At 41.0% G+C, this 27340-nt stretch overlaps 2 protein-coding genes across 2 annotated transcripts in view; one reads left to right on the top strand and one right to left on the bottom strand.

The window, feature by feature from the left end:
* Nucleotides 1–396: 396 nt before the first annotated feature.
* On the top strand, nucleotides 397–10170 carry LOC121932786 (transmembrane protein 45B-like). Its single transcript, XM_042471765.1, has 6 exons — nucleotides 397–480; nucleotides 1708–1918; nucleotides 4076–4288; nucleotides 6068–6252; nucleotides 8545–8690; nucleotides 10056–10170. Exons 2-6 carry the CDS (start codon nucleotides 1735–1737, stop codon nucleotides 10168–10170), a joined length of 843 nt encoding a protein of 280 aa, XP_042327699.1. The 5' UTR covers nucleotides 397–480; nucleotides 1708–1734.
* Nucleotides 10171–15613: 5443 nt separating this feature from the next.
* The window catches only part of TMEM45B (transmembrane protein 45B), a 38096-nt gene continuing 26369 nt past the window's right edge, over nucleotides 15614–27340 (bottom strand). Inside the window, exons 3-6 of the mRNA XM_042475157.1 lie at nucleotides 24963–25175; nucleotides 20562–20746; nucleotides 18266–18411; nucleotides 15614–17084 (exon numbers count right to left, since the gene is read on the bottom strand). Coding sequence (XP_042331091.1) covers nucleotides 16967–17084; nucleotides 18266–18411; nucleotides 20562–20746; nucleotides 24963–25175 — 662 coding nt within the window. The 3' untranslated portion in view covers nucleotides 15614–16966. The remainder of the gene's footprint in view (nucleotides 17085–18265; nucleotides 18412–20561; nucleotides 20747–24962; nucleotides 25176–27340) is intronic.

The following is a 27340-nucleotide window of genomic DNA, read 5'->3' on the forward strand; positions in this document are numbered from 1 at the left end:
AAGAGTTTAATACAGTCAGCCTTCCACATTTTCAACTTTGCCGTCACCACTCCTCAGCGATTCTTTCTTCTCCTGACCCAAGCTGAAGGCTCTTGTGTCTATGTGGGCATGGCAACCTCAGGCTTTAGGAGTGGGGAGCACAAACAAATGACACTGACAAGCCCCATCCTGAAATCCAGGGCTGCTGCCTCAGTGTGCAGATGACAGCCTGTGTGTCAATGAGCAGACAACAGTCTCTAGCAGCTATATTAATTACAAACCTTGTGTTAGCATGCAGGGCACATTTTATGGAAATATACTGCCAACATGAGAAAAGTCTGGGAATCACTGTTCTATATTGTTCTAATAATTGTTTTACTAGGCTTTCTTCTGGAGCAGAACAACAAGGAGCACTTGAAGCAGTAATTTTTTCTCTCTGTGTTCTGGAGAAAAATTGAAGAGGCAAAACCTACTACAATATTGTGACCCAGTTATCCTTGAGTGAGTAGTATCCACAAAACATCCCCCCCCCCCCCCGGTCATTTTACGTTTGCAATCTGGTTATACTCTAGAGCTAGTTATTCTCAGTATTTTATAGCGCTGAGATATGTATAATTCAGATTTTGGTAATCTTATTTTAATTTTAAAGCTTCCGACTTCTAAAAATGGCCACCAAAGCAACTTAGAGGACCCGGGGTGCATCTGGGACAGACACAGCAGGCGACTAGGTAGCGATTGCTTTGCAATAACACTCAGCTCCCTCCCAAATTAGGACTGAATCCAGGAAAGGTAAACTGGGATTTTAACCCCATGCGATAGGGTCCTAAGTCTCAGGATGAAGAATTGGAGGGTGAACATGCTGCATTGAAAAGAGAGAGTATGACTATGTCTGCATGTTTCTGTGTACTGCTGCCATCTCCTGCTGCAGTTTTACTTCATAATGGTTACTTTAGAGCTTCCAAGCATTTTGCTTGGTCACCATCTCCTTTAAAGGTTCAATTGGGTTTAGTGGAAGGCAACAATCACTGTGGGGAAACACTAAAGGTTAAAGGTAAAGGTTTTCCCTTGACATGAATGTCTAGTTGTAACCGACTGTAGGGGGCACTGCTCATCTCAGTTACTAAGCCAAAGAGCCAGCATTGACCAAAGACAGCTCCATGGTCATGTGGCTAGCATAACTGCAGAGAACACTGTTTACCTTCTAACTGAAGTGGTACCTATTTATCTACCTGCATTTGCATGCTTTCAAACTGCTAGGTTGGCAGAAGCTGGGACTAGTGATGGGAGCTCACCCCATCATGCGGCACTTGGACCTTGAACTGCCAACCTGCCGACCTTACTATCGTCAGAATTGGCATCTTAAACACTAAGCCATTGCAGCCTTTTGGAGGAAACGCTAAGTTACCTTAAATATTTTCTGGCTTAGTAGTAGTTGAATAGGGTACTACAAGACTGCTGTTTTGTGGTTTTTCACATATTAGTGTTAACTTTCTCAATTCTGTTCCAGTTCTCTCACTTTATCACATCTCACTGTATCACAATTTCCTGCCCTGGCATGAGGTGCATGCAGGAGAATGGTTTAGGCAAAACAGTGGCATTTCTCTCTGCCTGAATGCTTCATCCTCACAAAGACATTATGGAACATAGTCGCATGTGTAATGTTGGAAGAGGTTAATTCCTCCTCAGTTTGGAATCATTGTTTAATTTTTGCTCTTCTTCTTTTGCCAGGTATATATCTACCAACATACTTCAGGGATGGGATCTTTCCTAGGACATACCCTTTCAGGAAGTCTGTTTTTGCTCCTTGGATTCTTATGGTCTATAAAACACCCCTTGAGGTTCTTTAGCCTGAAGTCAAAATATGCTGTACGGGTTGAAAAATACATAGATTACATGGAGTTGCTGGAATGGGGAGGCATGATAGTCTTCTGTTTCATTGGTAAATTTGAGATATCATTTTCTTACTTCTCAAATATCAGTTGAGACAACTGAGAAAAGATTATGGTTAAGAGCTATAGGAAGACAGCCACTAATGGATCCCCAAAAGAGAATTTGCCAAACATTTGCATATTTTTTGTCTGTCTGGAAATGTGTTTATATGCAGAGGTGCCCTTTTAGTGAAAGTTAATATAATTTAAATAGAAATGCAACACATCTCGCCTCAATAGGAAGGACTGTAAGCAGCTGACAGCAGTTTGTTGTCATTCCCACTTACATTTAAACCGGTTTGTGATTTGCCTTTGCTCTGTGTTGTTAAATCAATTCCAAAAGGTCTGTCGTTCCCACTATGAAAGAGGATCTTTTCAGTCTCCCCTTATAATAGTTTCTTTTTTGGCACAATTGTTATCCTCACTAGTTTGTGCTGCTTCAAAATGCATGCCAATCATCTGGTTTGGGAATATATATATATATATATATATATATATATATATATATATATATATATAATAAATTGATAGAAGATTTGATGCATTGGTTTTGCAGCACTTGTTGAACACACTGCAGCATTGATTATTTTCGAAAGAACCACCAAAGAACTAATATCAGGAAAGAGCGGTTTTTTTGCATCTGCCTCACATGATTGAAACCGATCACAGTAGGATCGGAACTGGTTTCAAATGGAAATGATGGTCATGTAACCCAATCGGCAATTTACTTGAAATCATAGTAAAAATGCAACCCTGATGATAATTGTGGATGGACAACTATTAGGGATCTCCAGGGAATATCAGGTGTTGTTAGCTATATTTCAGAGAAAGGCAATAGTAAATCATCCCTGAGTATTCCCTTCCTAACAAAACAGTATGAAATTCATGATGGTCACTGTAAGTCAGTCAACAGGTGATTTGAAGGCATGTTTGTGCATTCAGGCACGTGTGTGTTTGTGCACACAGACACACATGCACAGAGAACTTTAAAATCCCTCTCTCTTAGTGTTCATCTTTATATCTTTATACAGAAGGTTCCTCAGTATTCAGAAATATAAGCTGCCCTATTAAATCAAATTATAGCTCCCCAATATGGCACAGATTTGGTCCAAAGGAACATACAAACATTGTATGCCCCAAAGTTTGTGGATACTGTCCAATCTTTATGGGTGTGGGATTGTGATGATTTAATTGTTTTTTAAATGTAGAATGTTTCATTTTCTCAATGCATATATTGTTTTCTTTTAACCAAGCAAGTAAAGGATTAAACAGTGAAATCTCAAGAAGATAAAAACATAAGTAGACGTGGCTAGATCCATCTTTCAAAATAGGCATTTTAGGCCAGTTTCATCCTGAATTCCATTCTCACTCAAGCAAGGTTATCCACCTTCCATCTTCTCACTAAGAAACTCCTTGATTGCCTGCAGACCCTTTGAAACCCTTTACTCAAAGAAAACATTACAAAAAAACCCTCAAGGCAAGGCAGTCTATTCCCTGTCGGACATTCATGTCTTCCAATATCCCAGAAAGCCCTTATCAATTACTTTATTCTGATCGGAGACCCCTCTAACATAAGTAACCCCCCTTTGATTACCAACTGCAACATCAGGACATTGGAAACAAATTTTATCTGCTTCTGACCACTATTGCATTTTGCTAGAGCGATGCCAGAGGAACAGCTATTTTTCTATTTATTAATTAAATTTAGATCTTCCAGAGAAGGACCCGCAATGGCTTTAATATCTGTTAAAGCAATATAGTTAAAATGATGCATGGTACAAAAGTTCAAACAGCATTTCACAAACTATCCAAGTAAAGCATTACTTTTAAAACATTATTTCAAAAGAATTAAAACCACATAAACCACATATTAAAACAACAAACCCATTGTGCATCCTTCTGCTCTAACCAGATTAAGGGCAGATGATCTATTAAATAGGAAGGTCTTTGACATCTGGGTGGAGGGCAATGTTCCTGTGATTATTTTCAAGTTCGTCTGCCATTTTAATTGAAGAAGTGCATTGGCAAATATAGGAGAACTACCAGTTCACCTTTCTCAAACGCTGCACTCAGGCTCCCTAAGCAGTGATATAGTTGATGCAACTAAAGATATGATTCTCCTTTCTCTTTTCTCTCAGAAATAACCAAAATTATTCATTTATTCTTAGGTTTTTTATTAGAGCAGTTCTTGCCTGAAGGTCCCCACTTCCACCTGTACAATAAGGAAAACCACAAGTGGGTGCTTCTTAATATTTGGCAACATGCAACAATGCACATCATGTTTATGTTTGCTGGCATAGCAGGTGTACTTGTTCGCTGCAAGTTCCAGGTCCCTTTGGGGATGGATTACTTCCTGTTCTCATTGGCACTGTTCATTGAAGGTAAGTGGGCAGTCTCATAGAAAGACTGAATTGGCCGAATGATCATTTGACAATCAAATACCGATTGCTGTTTGTGAAAAAGAATGTTGACCATAGACTCAAACCTGACATTAAGTGAACCAGTGGATGCTACCCAGCAATTTCTCTCTGCATTTTCCTGTGAAAAATGGAAACACGTTTTATAGATGTGCTTTGTCTTCAGCTTTTCCCTGGCCCTGACCCCTAAAACTGCCACTTATGTGAGAAATATTGTTTATCCTACTTCTTCCCCTACCAAGGAGATGTGGGGAAAAGACCCAGGTCAGAAGCATCCATTCATCCTCCATAAAATGCACCTAGAGGGTTAGGGGAAAATATGGACTCAAGCAGTGAAGTGGGAAATCGGAGAGCATCTCCAACTCATTCAGTATTGTTGTTTGTTGTTGTTAACTGCCCTCAATCTTGACTCATGGCAACCCTATGGATGAGACATCTCTACGACCCTCTATCCTCCACTGCTCTGCTTAATTCCTGCAACCCCATAAAACCCATGACCTCCTTAATAGAGTCCATCCATCTGGCATGTGGCCTTTCTCTCTTCGTACTTCCCTCCACCTTTCCCAGCATTATAGTCTTTTCCAATGAGTCCTTCCTTCTCATGATGTGTCCGAAATATGACAGCCTCAGTTTGGTCATCTTGGCTTCCAGGGAGATTTCCAGCCTGATCTGCTCTAGGACCCATTTGTTTGTCCTTTTGGCTGTCCATGGGATCCTCAGCACTCTTCTCCCAGCACCACGTCTCAAATGAATTGATTTTCTTCCTATCTTCTTTCTTAACTGTCCAGCTCTCACATCCATACATGGTAATAGGAAATACAGTATACTCCCTTTGTTCAGAATAGAACATTCTGTAAGGTTGCTGTTTGATTTGAGCTGGCTGAGTTTCATTTTCCACCCATGAAAATCTGTTGGTTGCAAGCAATTGTTGACCCTCAGGTGTTGTAGACTTTGTTTCAGAGGAAGGCACTGTCCAAACCTCTGAGTCATCATTGGCTAAGAAAACCCCATGAAATTAATTGCTAAATACTCCGAGGAGAAAATAGTTTGAATCCATTCTGTCTTGGACTCCACATTGGAGGTAGAGTCTGGGGAGGTAACAGAGACACATACACATACAGTTGTGATGGATGAGTTTCATTTTGTTCAACATTTTGTCGTGGACAAGTTGCTTGCAAATGTGAGGCCAACCACATGTTTGTTAGACCCAGGTCCATCTTGGCTAGTTAAAGCTGCCAGAAGAGGTTTAGCTACCTGGGTGGTGGAGCTTATAAATGCCTCTTTGAAAGACCATTGTATATAACCTCTCTAAAAGAAGCAATTTTAAGACCCTTGTTGAAGAAGCCTTCATTAGACCCCACTTCCCTAGATTACTATGAACTAGTCTCTAATCTCTCCTGTGTTTCTGATTTGAGAAGGCACAGGAATGTAAGAAACTGTCTTATATGGAATCAGATCATTGGTTCACCTTGCTTAGTATTGCCTCCTGCACTGACAGACACAGCTCTCTAAGGTTTCAAACTGGGTCTTTCCCAGACCTTCCTGCAGATGTCAGGGATTGAACCTGATGCCTTCAGCAGGCAAGCACTTGCTCTGTCACTAAACTGGATTTTACTTTTTCTTCCAATCATGTTGCTTTTAATGCTTTTATGACTTTGTTTTCAGTAAAAATAAATGATAAAGCTCTGCAAGACTTTTAACCACTCACACTTAACATGTTGTATCTCTTTTTGTCTCTACCAGGGCTGCTATTCTATACTCATACAGACCGCTTATCTAGTCTGGATCAATACATTCACTACATTGGTATAATCCCCATATGGTGTGGTGCCCTTTGCAGTTTGTTTGAGGTGTGGTTGAGAAACAACCCAATCCTGGAACAAATCAGAACTTCCATGTTCATTACCCAGGGAACCTGGATGTGGCAGGTCAGTTTTGGTCGGATGGTGTTCATCGGCAAGCATTCTTGAGAATTTTAACTGCTGTTATTGTGGTCCGGCAGCTGATAATGTCTCTAAATAAGCTTCTTAAGCAGTGCCAGTGAAGGCAGAACAAAATATTGAGATATACCATGAAATGCTCATGTTGGTAATACCATGGCATCTTTGTTCCTGGGACAGTAAACAATGTAGAGACTTGCAAATCACCTTATCACCAACTGCCATGCTCCGCTCTTGCAGACTCAGGGCCATGGCTTCCTTGACTGAGTCTACAGTTGGCCCTCCATTTTCACGGGGGATCCATTCTTTTTTTTAAATTAAATACCATCAGTCTGACAGAGCAATCTCTGCAAAAATAGAAGCTTGCCAATATTCAAGCCCCATTGGCTTGAATGGCAGTGTGTGCTTGCTTGCACATGTGGGCATGCGGCACAGGCACATGCCCCATTTTGTCCCCCTCCATTTGCCCCCCACGGATACATGAGGGGAGCAGATTTCAAATCTGTGAAAATGGAGGGGCAACTGTATATATCTGTAATATGGTCTTCCACTTTTCTTACTATCTTCTACCTCACAAAGAATTATGGTCTTTTCTAGTGAGTCATGTCTTTTCATGATATGGCCAAGGAATGACAGTCTCCGTTTAGTTATCTTGGATACTAGGGAGAGTTCAGGCTTGTTTTGCTCTAGGACCTATTCATTAGTCTTTTTAGCAGTCCATGGATTCTGTAGAACTCTTCTCCAGCATCCCATTTCAAATGAATTGATTTTCTTCCAGTCATCTTTCTCCACTGTCCAGCTATCTACCTATGAATAATTGTTATGATTCCTCTGTGAGATTGAGGGTATTTAATTCAAAAAGAGAACTTTAATTGCTTAGGACTGTGTTTTGAGTTGAGGTACAGACTCAAATATTGCAAGACATGTAGCTCAGGAAAAGATTGTTCCTGTCTGTGAGCTATCTTAGTCCCCCAATGCCTTGATCTTTATATTAATTCTTTGTTCCTCATTCTAAGATAGTTTGAGGAAGCGAAGTATTTTGCACCATGTTGGATAGCAGCTTTCATGACCTCACTCACAGGCTATCCTGGCTAGTGCTAGTAGGAATGCCATCCAACACCTGGAATCAAAGTTGTGCACCCTTCCTGTAATGTCTAAACTTATTCATTTATTTGCTTCTAGCCAAAACTGTTTCTATTTTTCTGCTATCATCAAGGTATTTAGGTTCCTTTGAAGACTCCAGATGAGGGTTTGGCATGAGGGGGGGAGGCATTACTTCTCTGCTCATTGTAAAAAAATGGTCTTCTCGGGTGTCAAATATTCTAGGTCCACTTTGTCTCCAGGTAAGGCCATTTCTAAGGAGACATGTACTCAAGCAATCTAGAAGTCTTCTGCTAAAGTGTAAACATTACCTTAATACCTATGGACAAAATTTTGTTACAGAAAGAAATGAAATGTATAAGTGAGAACATCTAGCCAAGAATATGCTACCTATTGCCTCTCCTCTTCCTATCAAAAATGACCTCTGTTTTGCTTGGCTTGGATGGAACTGTTAAGGAGAGTTATAAATGTGTGTGAGGATCTTACCCTAGACCAGTAAGATTTTTGGACTACTGTACCTTAGAAAGGAAGGCATGCCCATCCAGGTCTCCAGAGCCAATAGTGAGCAAAAACACGGAAGAGATCTAAATAAACCCATTTGTCTATAGTTTTATGAAAAATCCACAAAAAGCTATGGATGCAGGCCATGAAAGCCTTGGACTTCACTTTATGAAATCTATTAGTCAAATTGCTTTCCCATCTTCCTTCATCCTACCTCCCTTCCCTGTTGGCAAGAGAGGTCCATGTGATTGAAAATGGTTTTCCAGGAATTCCTGACCAGTAATAAATAAGGCGTGCAGGAAAATTTCCTTTTTTGCAATAGTTTGGACAGGCTGAAAGATTATTAACATTTTTTTAACAACAATAACAACAACAACGTTTATTGATTAGCTAACTAATTTTAACTAATAGCTCCTATAGGAAGAGGAAAGGAAATACTATGGATTGGGAATGACTGAAGTTTGAAAATATCATAGGGTAAAAATGGGATATTTGAGTTTTTCAAATGCTTGCTGGTCACATCATGGAAGATGCTTCATGTATGCTTGGGTTCATCTCAAGACAAGGGGCAGTAGGTGGATAACTGTTTCAATTATTCAGGAAAGATGGGGCTGTCTTTAATATACACAAAGTGAGATGCTTCTCCTCATTCACTCTTTCTTCTGTTTATTCATCCAGATCGGATTTGTGTTATATCCACGGTGGGGAGACCCCCACTGGGACCACAATGACCCGGCGACCCGCATGTTTATGGCTATGTCCTACTCCTGGCACTTTGTGGGCGTCACTCTCTTCCTTGCCATAATGTATGGCATTGTCTACTGGTATGCAATGAAGCTGAGCAGTTAAGGAATAAGAAAGAACAGGATGCTCTAAGTGAGCAAAGCAGCAACAATGTGTATTAATGAATCATACTGACGTCCTCCTAACCAGAATTATTCAGAAGACTTTTATGCTGTACTTCACCAAAATTTGTAGTTTTTTTAAAGTTAAACTTTTAATTATGAATACCAGAAAAAAGTCACAAGAGAGACAGCTGAATTTCAGTATGTCAGATTTTGCAGAATATCACAGATAATGATCATAGATGTGAATCAAATTGATCACCTGTAAATGTTTAAGATGGCGCAAAGAAGGAACCCATAAACTTGAATCTTGCTGATTAAATACAGTGAATTATTCACAAGTAATTCAAGATTAGGTATGTTTGTGCCTTGTTTTGGACAGGATAGAATGAATGATTCCCTTGCACACTGTCCAAAACCTCCTTTCCTCCAGCAGATGACCAGCCCTGTGGGACCACTGCTGCAGCCATTAAATAGCCAGGGGTAATGCACACCATTCCTTTCACAATGTCTAAGAATTGCAACAAAGATGAGGCTCTGAATAATAATAATAATAATAATAATAATAATAATAATAATAATAATTTCTTACCCGTCTCTCCCTATAGATTGAGGTGGGGAACAACAACCATCAATAATGAACAACATCAATGAAAACACATTAATTAAAACATGAAACAGTGAAAAAGGACAAATAAGACATACAGTACATACTTTGAAACCACATTTCAAATTCAGCATCCAAATTCATAATTTAAAAATCATCTGGATAAGCCTGCTGGAAGAGACTGGTCTTCAAAGCGGTTCTAAGGTGTGGGGACTGCTGGTGATACTAGGGTTAGGGACCGCACACTAACCGCACAGTCCCTAACCCTAGCATGGCATGGCAGTGGCCGGATGGCGGTGTTCCGTCCACATGGGTGCTGCCATCTTGGTGTAAGCGACACGCAGCATATACACGTTGCTGCGTGCACTTACATCATGAGTGCACCATTGGTGTTTTTTTCCGGGTTCTTTTTACTCTGGAGGGATGCTGCACGGTTTGGCCGCTGTGGTGTCCCTCCGGAGGGAATCAGGCCACCACCAGCCCAGACTTAAGAGAGAGGTATATACTGGGCCTAAATCTGGACTGTGTTTTTAGCTGTCGAATCTCTTCTGGCAGGTCATTCCACAGTCCCTGGGTGGCTGAAGGAAAGTTCTCTGGCTGACAGTTGCCAGAGTTGCCAGTTGCCAGATAAGTGCCACATGATATCAACTCTGATGGCAGAAGGCTTAACTGTGTCCATTTGTAGTTAGGTTTCTGTGTGTCTATACTCTATTTGAACTTTACTTTGCTTTCTGCAGGATCTTTAGGAGACAGAAGGTAAGCTTGGGATACACTGAAATGGAAATTCTGGAGTTCAGCAATGAAAACACAAAGACCTACACTTTTCTTGTCGATGGATCTAATGATAAATAAACATTTTCCCCTTTGGACATCAGTTGAAAGAGAAGCTTTTTAAAATGATTGAATGAGAAGAACAATATGGTTACTAGAAGGCTTTGACAAAATATATGGAGGGGAAAAGACTGCTCTGTGCGGCTCTGTGTATGTATGCAGAACAGAGTATGGTCATGAGCCAGGTGCTTTACTAAAAGACATTTAAGAGTGTGTATGTAGAAAATGGCAAGAATGCTGTCTGTATTAGTGTGTATGTGGTGTGTACCTTTTATCACAGTTGGTGGATGTGTGTGTGTATATATAGGAACTTAATCCACCAATTAAAAATAAAGTTCCAGATAACAACAACATTTATTTATAATGTTGCTTTCACCAAAGGGCAGTACATCAGAATATATACAATCAAAAATAAATGATAAAACACAGCACTATAAAATTCTACAATACTAAAACGATATACTAATACTGTATGATAAAAACAAAATTATCATCAGTTGCTACCCATCTCAGCCTCCTTAAACACACTCAGCAACTTAATCTGGCGAATCAAAGAGGAAGGCCTTCAGCCCTTTACAAAAGTGGTTAAGATTCTCCTGCAGATGAGGAGCCACATTCCTGAAAGGCTCACAGCCTTGATAAAGCCGTATGCAACCACCAATATTCCTTTGTCTGCAGATATTAAATTTCTAGACGGTACATACCGTGCCAGTTGAGTTGCCAAATACTTGGGGAGGTTAAAATACAGGGCTTTAAATACTAGGCTCATAATGAGCCTTGGCCCAAACTGGTAGCCAGTAGAGGGATCTACAAGGGGAAGAGACATGTGAGTATTTGCGGAGCTTTAAGATAACCTGGATAGCACTGTTCTGAATGAAAATCAGGGGAGTAAGAGAGCAGGAAGGCAAACCTGACAGTAGGCTATTACAATAATCCAGGCATGAAAAAACATGGCCTCAGCAAGAAAATGGGCAATCTTGACAGTCAAAAACCTACGGATCTTACGGATGTTCAGAAAATGGAAGGTACATGCCTTAACAGTTGTCCCGATAAAGGAGTGCAGAAACAAGTGATCATCCAGCAAAACTCCTAGGTTCCTGGCAACTGAGACAGGGAACTTTATCGCACGGGCCTTGGAACGGGCTTGTTGTGTTCTAAAAAGGGGGTGTTCTGGGCGTGGGATGGGGCTAAGAATGGAGAGTTTACCGCACACTGGAATGCCACCGCCGCTGCTGGACATTCCAATCGCCTCCTACATCCATTCCAGGGGATGCGATTTCTGAGAATGCTTTGGAACAGTTCTTCAAAATCGCGCTTCCTGGAACGGATGTAGGATGTGATTGGAACGTCCAGCGGCAATGGCGGCGCTCCAGTGTGCGGTAAACTCCATTTTTAGCCCCATCCCGTTCCCAGAATGCCCCTTTTTAGAATGTAACAGGCCTGTTCCAGGGCCCATGTGATAAAATTCAGGAGCCAGTGTGTAACCCTGTAAACACCTGAAGGACATGAAAGTGGGTCTACTGTGAATGAAAGTGGGGCCAATATGTCTGTTTTATTCATACGGTTTAAGACAGTGAGTGGTCATCCATAGAGAAACACTTAATAGGTAGTCCATGATGGACTTCCAAAAATAGCATTAGTTGAATCAAAACTCTGGAAAATCTGAGTCTCATCTGTGTAGATATGATATTGGAACCCACCTTTGAAATAAGAAGTCCAAGGGAAAGTGTATACAATGAAAATAGAAGAGGACACAATAATGACCCTTGAGGCACTCCTACAGTTACAGGGAAGGTTGATGTCATAGCTCCTTGATATGAAATGAGATGGTTAAGAGGTGATATGATAGCCCTGTTTACATATTTGAAGGTGTGTCATATTGAGGAGGGAGCAAGCTTGTTTTCTGCTGCTCCAGAGAATAGGATTCGGAGCAATGGATGCAAGCTACAGGAAAAGAGATTCCAGCTCAACATTAGGAGGAACTTCCTGACAGTAAGGGCTGTTCAACAGTGGTAGTGTACTCCTTCAGAGACTGGTGGAGTCTCCTTCTTTGGAGGTATTTAAGCAGAGGCTGTATGGTCTTCTGCGAATGCTTTAAATTGGATAACTGAATGGATGACGAAAAATTGAAAGCTTCTGAACTTAGAGGGTTTTGATAACAGATTCAGCTGGCACACTTATTTATGGTACAAGAAAGCAGCTGCACACAAAGACTTCTCACATCATGTGGTTAGAAGATCTCTCTTAAAAGTGTGGGAGAAATTTAAAAAGAAGGTGTACCAGAAGATCCCGCTTTGGTTATCCCCTCAAGAAGCATTTATTGGGAGATGGAAAGAGCTTGACTTATGGCTGACTTACAAAGATATCCTGTTTAAGACTGAAGATAATAGATTTGAAATGAAACCTATTGAAGCATTAAAACAATTAGATCCAAAGGTGCAATGGTATCCTTATTTACAGATTAAAAAAAGATTAAAAATTGATTTAAAAAAACCCCTCAAGATTTTGAAGAGGAAACTTCAGAATGTTCAAAAATTTCATTAGATACAGCCAACAAAAAGATAGCAAAACTATATAAATCCTTTAGAAACTTGGAACAGGAGAAAGAACCTGTCACAGATACAATGATAAAATGGGCATCTGATTTAGGGCACACAGTAGATATGGATAGTTGGAAATCAGCCTGTGAAAAAACAAAGAAATTCACAAAATCCCAAAGTCTTTGGGAAAATCTTGGGAAGATGGAACATAGGTGGCATTTGACCCCTAATAAAATAGCAAAATGTACAAAACAGGCCCAGGAACTTGTTGGAAGTGTGATAATGTACCCAGAACTTGGATTCACGTATGGTGGAAATGCCCAAAACTAAAACTTTACTGGAAAACCATACATAGAGAAATTGAATAGATGTTACAAATTAATTTTGAAATGTGTCCGGAAATGTATTTGTTAAACATGCTAGATAAACTATCTACACAAACTAAGATCAAGCATGGAAGAATCTTACTATATTTAGTAACTGCTGCCAGAACTATATTAGCCCAATTTTGGAAAAATCATGAAACACCTGATCTTGAAATATGGTGGGAGAAATGTTTTGAAATGAGGGAGAAGGACATTTTAACCGGTCGTTTATCTCATAAAGATGTTACAGTAATAGAAAAAGAGTGGGATCCAATATTGATAAAGTGTAGATATGGACAATAAAGGGTGCAGATTACTATACGATAAACACATTTTATGAAATTTTACCTTTGATCAGACTTTAATTAGTAATATACTTTGAGGTAACAAGAAAATAGTGAATAAGGGAAAAAAGAGAAGTGAGATAACACAACGTACAGAATTGAGAGTTGATTTCAAGGCAACTATGGAAGTATTTGTATAATTTTACAATGTATTCTCTGAAACCATGAAAGGGTATATATCCCTAACATGGTGAAACAGAAACTCTTTTTTTAGCTTTATGTAAATAAAATGTTTTATAAAAATAAAAAATAAAAAAGAGAGAAATGTTGAAGGATATGCAACAAGAGTGAAATAAATTTTTCGGCTGGGGAGCAGAGAAGTTGGCGTTGCCCCTCCTGCCTTTCCAGTAAGCTGGCTTGAAAGCCAAAAAGCCGGCCAGACTGGTTCTTTTCTCAGTTCCTCAATTGGCTGGCCAGCAGCTTTTCTCTCACTACAATATGCTTTTGTTGTAACTGGCATTACCTGTTCTAATAGTCAACAGGGCGGTTAAACATTAAAATCACCCATAAGAATAAAATGGGTTTCCGAATATTTAATCTCCAATGAAAATAAATATTCTTTTAAATATTCCCATGCATTTTTAATGTAATAGTCAGAATTTTGAGCAGGAATGTAAACATTGATCAGCAGAAAAAAAGATCATATCCAGCCTGAGAAAATGTCCTATAGCCCTAGGGCCTAAAGTATCTATTAAATGGGATCCAGCTGAAAATGAGAGAGCCACACAAAATACAAGACCACCCTTGAATGTCCCTTGCAATTACTGCTGTTTGCTAGAACTGAACATGTCCTGTAGACTTGGGGCGGTCTGCAGCTGCGGCCCCCAATCCAGCCTCTAGAGAGCACAAAAAGGAGCTGCAAAACCCAGCTTCTTTTTGGACCCTCTAAAAGGTGTCACTGGGGCAGTACAGATCACCCCTTTCAGGGTGGTCTGTAGGCGCCCTTTTTTGGTCCGCAGCATTGCCGTAGCAACCAAACCATGCAGCAATGTTGCGGACCAAAAAAGGAGCTACCTAGAGCGGCTCCTTTTTGGGACGTTGTAAGAGCTGCGTTGCAGCCCTTATGATGCCTCTTCCTGTGCATGACGTGTAGGTGCTGCGCCGCCCACATGTCATGCACATGCCCCCTGTGTGGGTGGGGCGGCGCTATAATGGCGCCACCCATACGTTGTAGGGCTCAGCAGTGTCTGTTTGGTGTGTGCTGCTGAGCCCTACTATCGCCTCCAGAACGTCATGTCAGAGGTGGTCTGTACTGCCCAGACTATCCCAGATTAAAGTGCAATGCCCAGAACTCTATAGTCTTTCCTTGTGAACACCATTTTCAAATTATCCCAATTACTAGCAGTTGTAAGTTACATATGCTGAAATTACACTGGTTGGCCAATACTCACAGCTGCAGTTCCATAGCAGAGCTTTCAGAGGTTCTCATTTTCTCTACGATCAGATAATTAATGGCTGAAGAATGTAGAGTGTAACATGTCAAATGCTGTTGCCTTTCCTCCTCCAAAGCTTTACTCTTTCCTCCCCCTTCTGAACTACAATCTTCCAAATCTGAAATCTCTCTACCTCCTGCTGTTATTCTCAGTTATTATTAAAATCCCTTATATCTTCAGAAGAAGCAAAACAATGATAAAATTTTAAAAGGAGCATCTGAGAAAAGCTGTTGCTCTGTTGCCATCTTCAAGCCAAAAAAAAAAAAGTTTCCACATTTTCAAAATTTCCGGAATTATTACATCTCTACCCATTTTTTAAAGATCTTATTCAAAATCCAGTAATATAGTCTCAGGGGAAGGCAGTGGCAAATCTTATGATAGGTTTGCCTTAGGGTCGTCATATGTCAGAAACAACTTGAAAGTTCACAACAAGAAGTATACCCTGTAAGGCAAAAGGGGCATTTATATCACTTCCATCTAGTATCATCTGGATACGTTAAACCAGAAATCCCATCATCTCCAGTTGACCATACTGGTTGGGAACGCAGTAGTCTGACACTATCTGGAGAGTACCAAGTTCTAGATCTAAACCAACCTCTTTGATAGACAACTCAGTAAGCTCTTGGGATTTTGATATCAAATTTATTAACACTTAAAAAATTTGCACAATATATTTTTAAAGACACTAAAACTGATATTCTTTGGTGTATATTCCAGCACTGAAATGTCATGTTTGTTTCTCCAGAAGTGGAATTTTAACTTAAGAAGGTGACCCACTTTTAGATTATTCAAGGCAATAATGTGGGACATGCAGTAAGCAAGAACTAGACAACGTCAGAAGCTGAACATTTGTGTTATTTTCAGTTAACTTAACACTGGAAATCCCATGATATTAGTATTTATGTCAGTGAAACCTATCCATTAAAACTTGGGCTCATGGCGGATTCTTGTCCAAGGGACTTCCAATATTCCTCAGTGAGAAAGATAAATAAATGGCGAACACATTCCCTCAAAGAGAGCCTTTTCAACACAGCCAGCCTCCATCACTGGCAACTGGGGAGAGGTGCCAAGTGTGATCCAGAAAGCACTTCTAGTTTACATAGGACAATAGTAAGGTCCAAGTATCCTGGACTGAATTCCATGCCAACCAAAAATGTGCTTCCCTGTATTCTCTGTAGCATATAAAGTTCTTGGGCAAACATTCAAAGATTCACTATCAAGCATGCATGCCATTTATTTATGGGAAACAGTCAATGAAGCATGGGAAGTCTGGATGCTTTTGCTCAGACTGAACCAAGTAGCAAGAGACTATCCAAATCAGATCAGATCAGATGTGCTCTTTAGAAGGGTAGCTGACGTTCTAGTATTTTCACAAAGATGTCTTGGTTCCAAGTTCCAGTTATGACAATGGATTCTATTTCTTTAACATATTTGAATCCTGTCTTTCCATTGAAGACAACACAGCGGCATCAATGGGTCTATCCCATTACACACTCATAACAACCCCTGAAGTTCACTTAGGCTAAGGAAATGTGCCACGAAGAACTGGGATTTGTATCTAGCTCTTTTTGGTCCATGTCCAGTACCATACAATATCAGCTTTATTGGATTTTCTGGAATTCTTGTAATATTTTTATTGTACCATTGAACTACTGGTCATTGAAATGTTGATGATGGGTAGCTGGTTTTGTTGTTGAAGCAGTTGGGTCATTTATCACCACCTCTGCTTAATCTCTGTATTTGTAAAGAAACTTTACATATTAGAAAGTGCCTTAAGTCTCACTCCTGATCTCCTTCCAAAGGAGGGCAAACCAAGCTAGATGTTGCATCCCATGACTTTCTACTATCTACAAAAGAGGAAGGATGGATGAAACAATACATTTCAAATTGAAGGGATTTGAGAAAATGCAATCTTTTCATGGGATAAGTAGCTTTATGTGGCGTACAAACCCATTGGCCATCATACATGAATAGAACATTGAACTTGATAGACCTTTGCTCTGGGCCAGCATGGCTTTTCTTATGTTCTTCCTTGTAGCATACTCTTAGATTAGGTTAATCACTGGAATTTTAAGGAAGTGTGATTGTTAAGTCTCCTGGAAATTAAAGAAACCAATGAGGACTGGCATCTTCACTCATTCTTCATCAGATACATTCAAGAGGGAAGCCTGATCTCCTTTCTCGTTCTTCTGTTTGCGGAGTCCAAGCCTGATGTTGATTTGTCCGTTGTTTCTTCTACAACCCCGAGTGCAGCTATGAACAATGACAAAAATATATCTTATCAGCCACACATATTAGTGCTATGAAAAGTTACTGTTGAAATTTCTTCTAAGGCAGCCAAAGGGAAGCCTGTGTCCTTCAGGTTTCCTTTGTAATCTCTTATTTCTGATCTGAGGCAAGAGGTCCTTGGTTACTGCAAAAGAAATTGTTTGTAATTGTACCATATTATTTATTTAGCATTTATAATTAATTCTTTTGCAATAACCAAAGCAGTAAAGTACACAACAACTATAAAGTGATGAGGGGTAACTTCTTTTCTGGCAGAAGGTTTACTGATTCAAGCACTTTTATAGTTACAGGGTTTATATGTGTGTGTCCTCTCTACTTAGGTATGCTTTGTTATATAGGTCAGTGATCTAAAGCATTCTAATGTTGCTTTAAACATAACTAGTTCATTTTGGACAAAGAAAAAGCAAACTGTTACTTTTAAAATACAATAATTGTCATGGGTAATAACTATTGGGTGGGGGGCTGTAAATGTAATTAATTACTTTAAAAATATGGCTCCGTACAGACAGGCCAAAATAAAGCTGCTTCGGGTCACTTTGGAAGTATGCTGTTTAAATGTTGCATGTGTCCTAAGAGACCAGAAGCCACGCCAAAGCCACACTCCTTCATCTTCCATTAGGTTTCCCTCTCCTTTCTAATCCTTTGAACATCTTATCTTTCCTGTTCCTTTATCTACTACACTTAACCTTCTCAAACATTCAACATCCTTCCTCAGACTTTTTAACCACTTTCTCTATCCTTATCAACACTTCCACTCACCTTGTAACCACTTCCTCTCATTTTCTAAACATTTCCACTAATCTTCTAATATACTTTCTTCGATCATCTTCATTTCCTCTCCTTTTAACCCCTAATTTTTAAAAAATTGCTAATTAGTCCTGTTATTTTCTAAATATGACTTCCTTGCCCTTAGAATCAGGTGATTTAGATGTTCTTCATATTGCTCCCCAAATTGACATGTTAATACAACCCTCTTCCTTTCTCTTCTCTTCTTACTTAATTCTTTCCTCTCATTGTTTATTTTTACTTTTGTGCACAAAATCATGCGCAGACACCTTCATGCATGACTGATCATGTTCAGTAATGGCATCTTGTTTAACTAAAGCTAGATCGGGGCAAATGAGCGCATATTCCAGAAAACTTACCAATGAACCAGAGTATAAATGATAGCCACAATAAGGATAGCAATGACATAATGCCAGCAAAAGCACATGGTAATGAACATCATGTTGTCATGGTCATCCTCATTCCATGCTGGCCCTCCAAATGGTGGGTACAACACAAAACCTATCTGGGTAGAAAATAAATAGTTATCATCTTTCATGCAAAAATGCATGGAATTCTTAGACAGTATAAAAAGTGTAACAGTCACACCTGTTCTGTTGTTGCCCAGTGCAGAGCAATTTATTAATGCCTTTTCATCATTCCTGCTGTCAAAACGATGTCAAAATTACTCTCACGCTGAGCAAAAAGAGCAGGGTTTTATCAGGATATTTCCCAACTGAGAGATGCTAAACAAAAAGTTCCGCTGCCTAACAACCACTTGTTCCACCTCATCAGAGAAAGGCCCCAGAAGAATATTGTAAGGTCCAGATAAGTAAACATGAGACTAGGTGGTTATTCAGCTCTTACCAGAAGTTTAAAATACCAGGAGTTTAAAATGGGGGTTTAGAAAGACTCTGAAACCATTGCATCTGGCAAGACACTAGCATAATATATGTTTATTTATAAGGCATTACCAAAACACATCTTGCACTAGGAGTATATTTGAACTGTTTCATGGGCGCAGTACAGACAACGCAAAACTGCCATGCTGACGCCTATATTAGGGTTAGGGACCTTGAGGAAACCGCAGGGTCTCTAACCCTAATACCTGCTGGCAGTGCAGTAATGGTGGCGTCATGTATACATGGGCATCACCATTATGACATAATGGATGCATAGCATCTGCATGTTGCACCACGCCAGTTACTTCATGAGTGCGTCATTGGCACACTTGTGGCGTAACTATGCCAGCGTAAAAAGAAACCTGTTTTTCCAGGTTCTTTTTACTCCGGAGTGAAGGCGTGCTGTTTGGGGGCTGCGCCGTCCCTCCAGAGTAAAAACAGGCATTTCTTGGCAGTCTGTACTGCGCCATTGTTATCCATGCAGGCATAACCCCCACCCCACTCCCACAGGTCCTCAATGGTTTTCTTGAGATAGGCCGGTCTTCTAGACGCCCATGAGTCTAGTACGGACTGTGTCCGTACCATATGGCGCCGGCCCTTCTACATGGCCGGCGCCATATTGACGTACTGGACGCATAGTGTCCAGACGTGTCGCGGCACCTATGACGTCGCGAATGCGCCTGCGGCACCTCACGACATCATAGAGGCGCCGCAGAAAGAAGCTCCGAAATGGAGCTTCCTTTTTGCTCCACGCGGGAGTCGCGCGGTTTGGCTGCTGCGGCTCCTGCGCGGAGCAAATGGTGCCGGCGGGGGAGCGCCGCAAAGCGGCGGTTTGTATCCCACCATAGTTTCCATGAATCACATTTTTTGGGGGTAATGTTTTAAATGATCATCACTTTCAGAGATCAGCCCTTGCAATTGGTCATGGATTGTGTGTAGGAAGAGGGGGTAAGGAGACAAATGAAAACAGTTTGAACCTATGGCAGAGTAAGCAGAGGATGCTCTGGCTAAAATCTGGAAATTAAAAATTAATAAAAATGGAGTTCCTGTCTAATGATTCTAGGCAGACCATAACATTTGAAGAGCCCTGTGGATGGGCATCCTTATTTAAAGGCCGTCTAATTAAAAAGATTGTATGTACAGCGCTGTGTAAATTTATAGTGCTATACTGTATAAATAAAGCTTAATAATAGTAATAATAATAATGACAAAATGATTGTATGAATTATCCTAAAATGAAAGATCTATTACTCTATTTCAACTCTTCTTTTTCCCCAGCAACTAATGTTTTTTCCCCAGCATGACGGTCGAAAGGCTTTACTTAGCTCTGTCATCAAGAGTGTTTTAGCTTTGGTAAGACACCTATAAAAGGTCTTTCCCTTTCAGAATGCCTCCCTGGGCTACACAGGGCATGTTGGGGGTCACTTTTTCCATGTTTTTGTCTCCCCCAGTTATTTGAGCTGAAGGAAGAGCCTATGGTTTTCTTTACTGAATTGGAAGGGGCGTCGGGCCATTTTCTAATGGAGGTGGGGAGCCAGATCTTTGCCCAAAATTACTGGTTGGCTAGGTGCTCCAAAGTCCAATGGGTCCCCCCGACTTCATGCAGTTGTCCACCCCTCTGTCCCAGGAGTTATCAAACATTTAGCACAAACCCTGAGCCTTCTGGCAACTTGCACAATGCCATATTAATAAAATAAAATAAAAAATAAATATGACCACTTTGACATCACTAGCAGCAACCCAGTCATAATAAGAAAATCCGACTCTGGCCAACCTGCCAAAACCAAGTCCCTTGCAGAATGGTGAGACTGGAACGGAAGAGCTCCAAGATAATATTATCTCGCAGGAAGATTTCCAACAGAATGCTGGTACCACCAGCAAAGATGCTAGTCAGCAGCAGAGTATGTATGTGTTGATCTAGCATTGGTCGGTTGTGGACGTGGAAGTAGAAGAGGAAGCCTGTTGAAATGCACATCATCTTTAGAATTGTAGTAGTTTAAAAAAAGGATAGAGAGAAAGGGAAGGAAATGATGAGGGAGTGCTTGGAGATCATGGGGAATCCAAGAAAAATGATCTTGTGTATCAAATGGTAAATAATTAAACAGTAAATACTAAGGGCCCATACAGACAGGCCAAAATAAAGCTGCTTCGGGTCATTTTGGAGGTATGCTGTTTAAATGACACACACATCTTAAGAGGCCAGAAGCTGTGCCAAAGCTGCACTCCAGTCCTTAGGACCGGAGCATGGCTTTGGTGTGGCTTCTGACCTCTTAGGACACATGGAACATTTAAACAGTGCACCTCCAAAGTGACCCAAAGCAGCTTTATTTTGGCCTGTCTGTATGGGGCCTATATTACTCAGCTAAGGAGCTATACATAGTCCATTCACCTGAAACACAACACTAGAACTCTCTAGCAGAGAATTTTAAACATCTCAACAAATTATAAATCCTAGGATTCTTTAAGATGTAGCAACGACAGTTAAAATAACATCAATACTGTAACTGTCAAATGACTGTACCAGTGATGTGGTTATTTGGAAAGACGGGGCTCTTCTAGGCCGTTCTAAAGAGTTATGACTTCTTACAATATAATTCATTGTATTTTCCCATGTTTTGACAGTGTTGTCAGCTCTGCATCAATTCTTTCCATTCTTTTGGGAGAGGGGAGGGTTGTTGGTAGCAATTTCTTGGATTTGCCCTGAGACCTTTATATGTGGCTCAGGAGGTCTCCAAACATGATGGAAATGCTCTCACCCTCATGTAGGATTTGGGGGCATTTTGGAGCAATTTTTGTTGCCAATTTTGAACCCTGGGGCTCTGGGAACCATAGTAAATGCCCTGGGGGGCATATGTAGTCTGCATGCCACACTTTTCCCACGTCTGTTTTACTCTCATGATCTTAAAATCTTGGTGCAAGGGTGGGAGATGTGTGAACCTACAAATGTTGGAATGCAGCTCCCAGTTTTAACTGACCATTGGCTATGCTAGGTAGGGCTGGTTGTCAGTCCAACAGCCTGAGTACCCTTGGTAGCTTCAACGGGAATAGACAAACTGAATGACCATTGGTTTAATGTGTGTACTCTAATAGGGGCTAACCAATAGTATTCAGGCCCTACTGACATGGTGTAGGGAGAATTTTGAAATATAGTGCGTTACAGACCGCCGAGAAGCGGCAGTCTGCCGCCACTGCCGGTTGCAGCGTCCGGGAACTGCAGCAGCCAAATGGCGCAGTTCCTGGACGCTGCCAAGAAGGAGCGCAAAAATCGCGCTCCATACTTGCAGCCTGGAAGAGACGCCGCAAGGCGCTAGTCACACACTCGCGGCATCACTTCCGCGGTGCGACGTGCGGACGCACAATGTCCGCTACATAAAAACGGCTGCCGCCATTTGTTACGGACTCTGTCCGTAATAGGAGTAGGGGCGTCTAGAAGAGACGCCCCTTTTTCAAACTGGGACGTCCTGAGGACGTCCGAAATGGCGGTCTGTAACCCGCCAAAATTTCCTTTACCAGCTTAGTGCATTGTTACTAGATAGAAGAAAATGCTATCTATTGAATTTTTGGCTTATTGTTTGACTTGCACATTATTCTTAAGTGCAAATAACCCTCCAAGCAAAATCACTTTGGTTTAGCAGCTAGAATGTTGGAGTAGGATTTGGTAGAGCTGGATTCTAGTCCCCACTGAGATATAAAACTCCTTGGGCAATAGTTTTTTGTGGGTTTTTCAGGCTATTTGGCCATGTTCTTCTTGCCTTCGACTTCTCCTTGGGCAATTTTAGTTCATTCCCTGTCTTGGTCTCTCAGCCTGATCTACCCAACCAGGTAGTTATGAGGAAAAGGTGAGGGGGAATCCATGTTTGCACATTCAGTTCATAGGTGGAAAAGCCATGATATAACTGGAATTAATATGATGAAGGAAATAATAAAGTAAGGCATTTCATACTGACATGGTGTAGGGAGAATTGTGAACTGAGGACTTGCATTCATCCACAAATGAACTCTTTGATGCTAATGACCACAAAAGCAACAATACAGACTTCAATGATTTTATCATTGACTTTGTAGAAGAAAAAGAAAAGAAGGCTCACTTCTAATCTAAGAGACTTTCCCACAAATTTTCTTTAAATAACAATAGTGGTACTCGAAATGTCATAATATATTTATAATTTTCACATCCAGGAACACATAATATTTATATTTATGTTATTGGGGTGGGGTGAGAATAAGATTTTTGTTTTCTGTATTTTATGCTATTGATTACTTCATTAATTTTCTGTGCCACTAGTCTTTTGAAATGGCTCTAAACCCCTCCATTGCCTTAATCTGCCCTTGGTCCAGTCACGCCCTGTGGAATAACAAAAAGTTTTCAAGTGGAGCCTAAATATCCAGTACTAAAAAATAGAAAGCGAGGCCCTGTACAGATGGGCCCTTTGCGGCGCGTTCATGACGTGCTAGGGTTGCCTCAGGGCGGCGTGTGCACACACCCCACAACCCTAGCACGGCACACATAACGGTTACGTCACAGCTGTGCAGCCTCCAAATGGGGCTGCGCAGCTGCGACATAACCGCGCCGTCTCTGGCGCTTTGCGGTGCCACAAAAAAGAGCTGTTTTTGGAGCTCCTTTTTTCCTGTGCAGCAGCACCGCACAATTTGTATGCTGCGGCGCTCCTGCGCAGCAAAGATAGGCGCCGAGGAGGCACCTCTGTTTGGCGGTCTGTACCCTGCCCGAGTTACATCTTGTCTCACATCCTCACCTACTGCTTCCATTTACTATCAGGGAAATCTAAAATTGGTAACTTACATGGAAATGAGAAGAAGAAACCATGTTGTTTGCAATGTTCCTATCAATGAGCCTGCAAGTGTGATCTGACACATCAGGTGAACTCAGACAAAGCACTGCCTAAAGACATATTTATGACTGTCTGGAGATAAATGTATCACAGAGATGAACCATGGGAGATATATGACAGAAGAATTCTGGGCTCCCCACTTCTGGTAATCCAGTGACAGACTGCTATCTTATAATTACAAAGAGATGAAAAGCAACTCATTTGCATCTTTTGTGTAGATTCATTAAGCTGTCTGTCATTAGTTAGGAGGCAATTAAGGAGAGCTGCTTATCTTCAGCAATGCTGGTTATAATGGCCTGATCACCAGTCTGCAAAAGTTTACATATAGGCACTCATGAGGACATTCAAAACAGCCAAGCTCTGAAGCAGAATCCAGAAATGCAAACAGATGTGTTGTTTTATATCAACAAATCATTTCAGCAGTTTCTAACCTCCTTTGGAAATATGTCTTTTGTAGGCTTCTTATGGTTGTTGCTGTGTTCCTTCAAGTCATTTCTAACTTATGGCAACCCTAAGATGAATTTATAATGGGATTTTCTCTACAATATTTGTTCAGAGGCCTTTGCTTTCCTCTGAGACTGAAAGAATGTGAGTTGGCGAAGGTCACCCATAGTTTCCACAGTCAAGAAGGTATTCAAACTCTGGTCTCCAGAATCCTAGTCCAGCACTCAAACCACTACACCGTGCTGGCTCTCTAAGGGTATAAAATAGTTGCAAAGATGTCTTTCTTAGAGGTTCTGAAAGTGTGGTCACTATCACACCCAGATGTTACACAAGCACACATCCTCCTCTCACACATTTGACATATGTGAAGGTTTTGTGCTATTGCACAATGGATGAACAGTATTTTGTGCTTAGTAGATAAAGGTTGGCCTGAAATTTGTAGCTAGTTAGTTGTGAATAGTTCTGAATGAAGGTTATATTTGTACTTTCAAAAATGAAGCGTCCCATATATGCAATATGTAGGTAAAGAAAATCATGTGCTATGAAAAACAGCTATCTTTTACCATTTTAGAGCATATGTTCTAAAAATATTCTAAAGATATCATCTAGCCTGAAACACTTTAGCCAGTGGTCAAAATGGTCAAAAGACCTTATGATCCATGAGCAATGAGTTGATTTTGAGACTGCCTTCAGTTCCTTTGCAGGACTGGCCGAAAACCTTTGGTACTGGAGATAAACTTTCCCAGATTTCCGTAATTCCATCATTTCCCCTCTTCCTTCAAAGACAGAGCCATCAAGGAATGAATGATGAGATAGCTGCACATTGGAAGACCTAGAAGCCATTTATCTATAAGCACCCAAGTCACTACAGTGGTACCAACCTTCAACAAAGACTGCAATAGCAAGTGTGAGGCGATCCAATCCTAGAGGCACTCTGGCTGGGGAATAGGTGAGGATATCCACTACTCCAGATATGCCATAGAACAGGTACATAGTGGAGTGTTGCCAGTTCATCAGCTTCACCCAACTACTTGGCTCTACAGTGTAGAGATGCAAGTGGGGGCCATCTGGAACAAACTGTTCTGCAAGGATCCCTAAACAACAGAGGAGAGGCAAAACATAAGTGGATCCCCCAGAAGGAAAATTCTTCCAAAGGGAGATCAAAATCAGAACGCCATTTTAGAACTGTGAAGCAGTACAGCAGAGAGGTTGTGGTGAGTGTGTGTGTGTGTGTTTGACTTTGGACTACAGCATCCAGAATTCCTCATGTTCTTGTTGACTGAGAAATTATGGGAGATTTAATTAAATTTAAACATTTTGATGTGCGTCAATCTCTTGTTTTGACTGCTGAATAATTCGTGAGAGATGGCAAACAGAAATCTTTCTGTGATTTATCTCAATACCAGGGAATTTATCACACAAGCCACATCCTCACAACAATTACGCTAGCAAAAGAAACAGGATGCATACCAACTTTGAAATACAGTACAGTATTCCCTTTCGATGAATAGCACAATGAATAGCATCCTCCGAATAGCACAAATAGTGGTTCATGGTTTCTTTTGCTCTCCTTCCTAACCTTCCATCCCTGTCTTATGCCCTAATTACTGTTTCAAAGGAAAAAACTGCATACATCATGAATATTTTTTCCTTTAGAAGCACTGATTTTGTATGAGATCCTGGATGAAACATGTGGAATGTAACAATCTGTTCATGCAGCTCTGTGCCCTCCTCTTGCTCTGGTAGGTGCCAAGTCCCTGGGGAGCACTGCCAAAGCTGTTTACTGGCCTAGCCGGAGAAGTAGGTGAGACATGGATTCAAACAATGAAAAAGAAGCTGATTCTATCTGTGAGGAGAAAAGAAGCAAGAGTACGCTCATAGATAAAGTATACTTGAGTGGCTCAGAGTTTGGTGGAGACTAAGGTCCCGAGTGTGAGTACAGTTGGTCCTTCTTATACACAGATTTTTTATACACAGATTCAAGCATCCACGGTTTGAAAATGTTCAAAAAAAGTATAAATTTAAAATACAAACCTATATTTTCCATTTTTATAAGGGACACCATTTTGCTATGTCATTATATTTAATAGGACTTGAGCATCCATGGATTTTGTTATCTACGGGGGATCTTGGAACCAAACCCCAGCGGATAACAAGGGTCCACTGTATTAGAAGTCAGTGTCCCAAGAAGATATGGACTGAATTGAAACCATGACTACTTAAGCTAAAGTCCAATATAAACATGACACAATACACATTATTAGCAATCTGGAGGTTCTGCCAGCCTCATCTGAAGTCTTTTGAAGCAAGGCCAGGACCCTTCAGCAGGGATCCATCTCTTCTTCTCACACCAGAGCAAGAAGATGACTCCTCAGGTGAAAGACACTGGCACAAAGAGCGCCTTTCATTCCAGTGAAATACACTGGAACATGGTTTCAGGAGGAAGGCAGAAACTGGCCTAATCTGCAGCTTCTGCACTGCTTTGGATTACTAGCTAACAAATACCCCACACTGGAAACATGAGGGATTGTTGGTTTCATGGTTGTTCCTCCTGCCTGTGTTATCTTACTCTTGACTCTGGGACTCCTTTGGCTTTCAGTGCAGGAATATTGACTCCTGTGAAGAAAATGCTGTTTCCTGTACAGAAAATACTGTAATCGGGGGTTTATTCTACATACCATCCCCACACTGCCTGCATCTCCACTGCAGAAATAATCCAGATTGACACCACTTTAACTGCTATTGCTCCATGCTATGGGATCCCGGTAATTGTGGTTTGATGAGACATTGACCTTTCTCCGTGAGAGAGCTCTGGTGCCCCAACAAACTCCAAATGCCCAGAAGTCCATAGGATGGAGCCATGGCAGTACTTTCTTCATAGAAAACAGCATTTGTTCTATTCAGGAATTAATAACTCAACATTGAAATATTATTTTTCATGCAAAAAAATTCAAGGAATGACGGTGGTTCCACCTGTCCTGAACGGGGTCACGCTCCCTGTGAAGGACTCCGTGCGCAGTCTGGGGGTGCTTCTTGATTCGTCGCTTCACCTGACAGCTCAGGTGAATGCGACGGTCAAGAGCACCTGTCATCAGCTTCGGCTTGTTCGCCAGCTGCGCCCATACCTGGCCCAGGGGGACCTAGAAACTGTTGTACATGCCCTGGTAACCTCGAGATTGGACTTCTGCAATGTACTCTACATGGGGCAACCCTTATACCAAACCCGGAAGCTACAGATGGTGCAAAACATGGCAGCCAG

Source organism: Sceloporus undulatus, chromosome 6 (assembly GCF_019175285.1).
Source record: "Sceloporus undulatus isolate JIND9_A2432 ecotype Alabama chromosome 6, SceUnd_v1.1, whole genome shotgun sequence".
NCBI lineage: Eukaryota > Metazoa > Chordata > Lepidosauria > Squamata > Phrynosomatidae > Sceloporus > Sceloporus undulatus.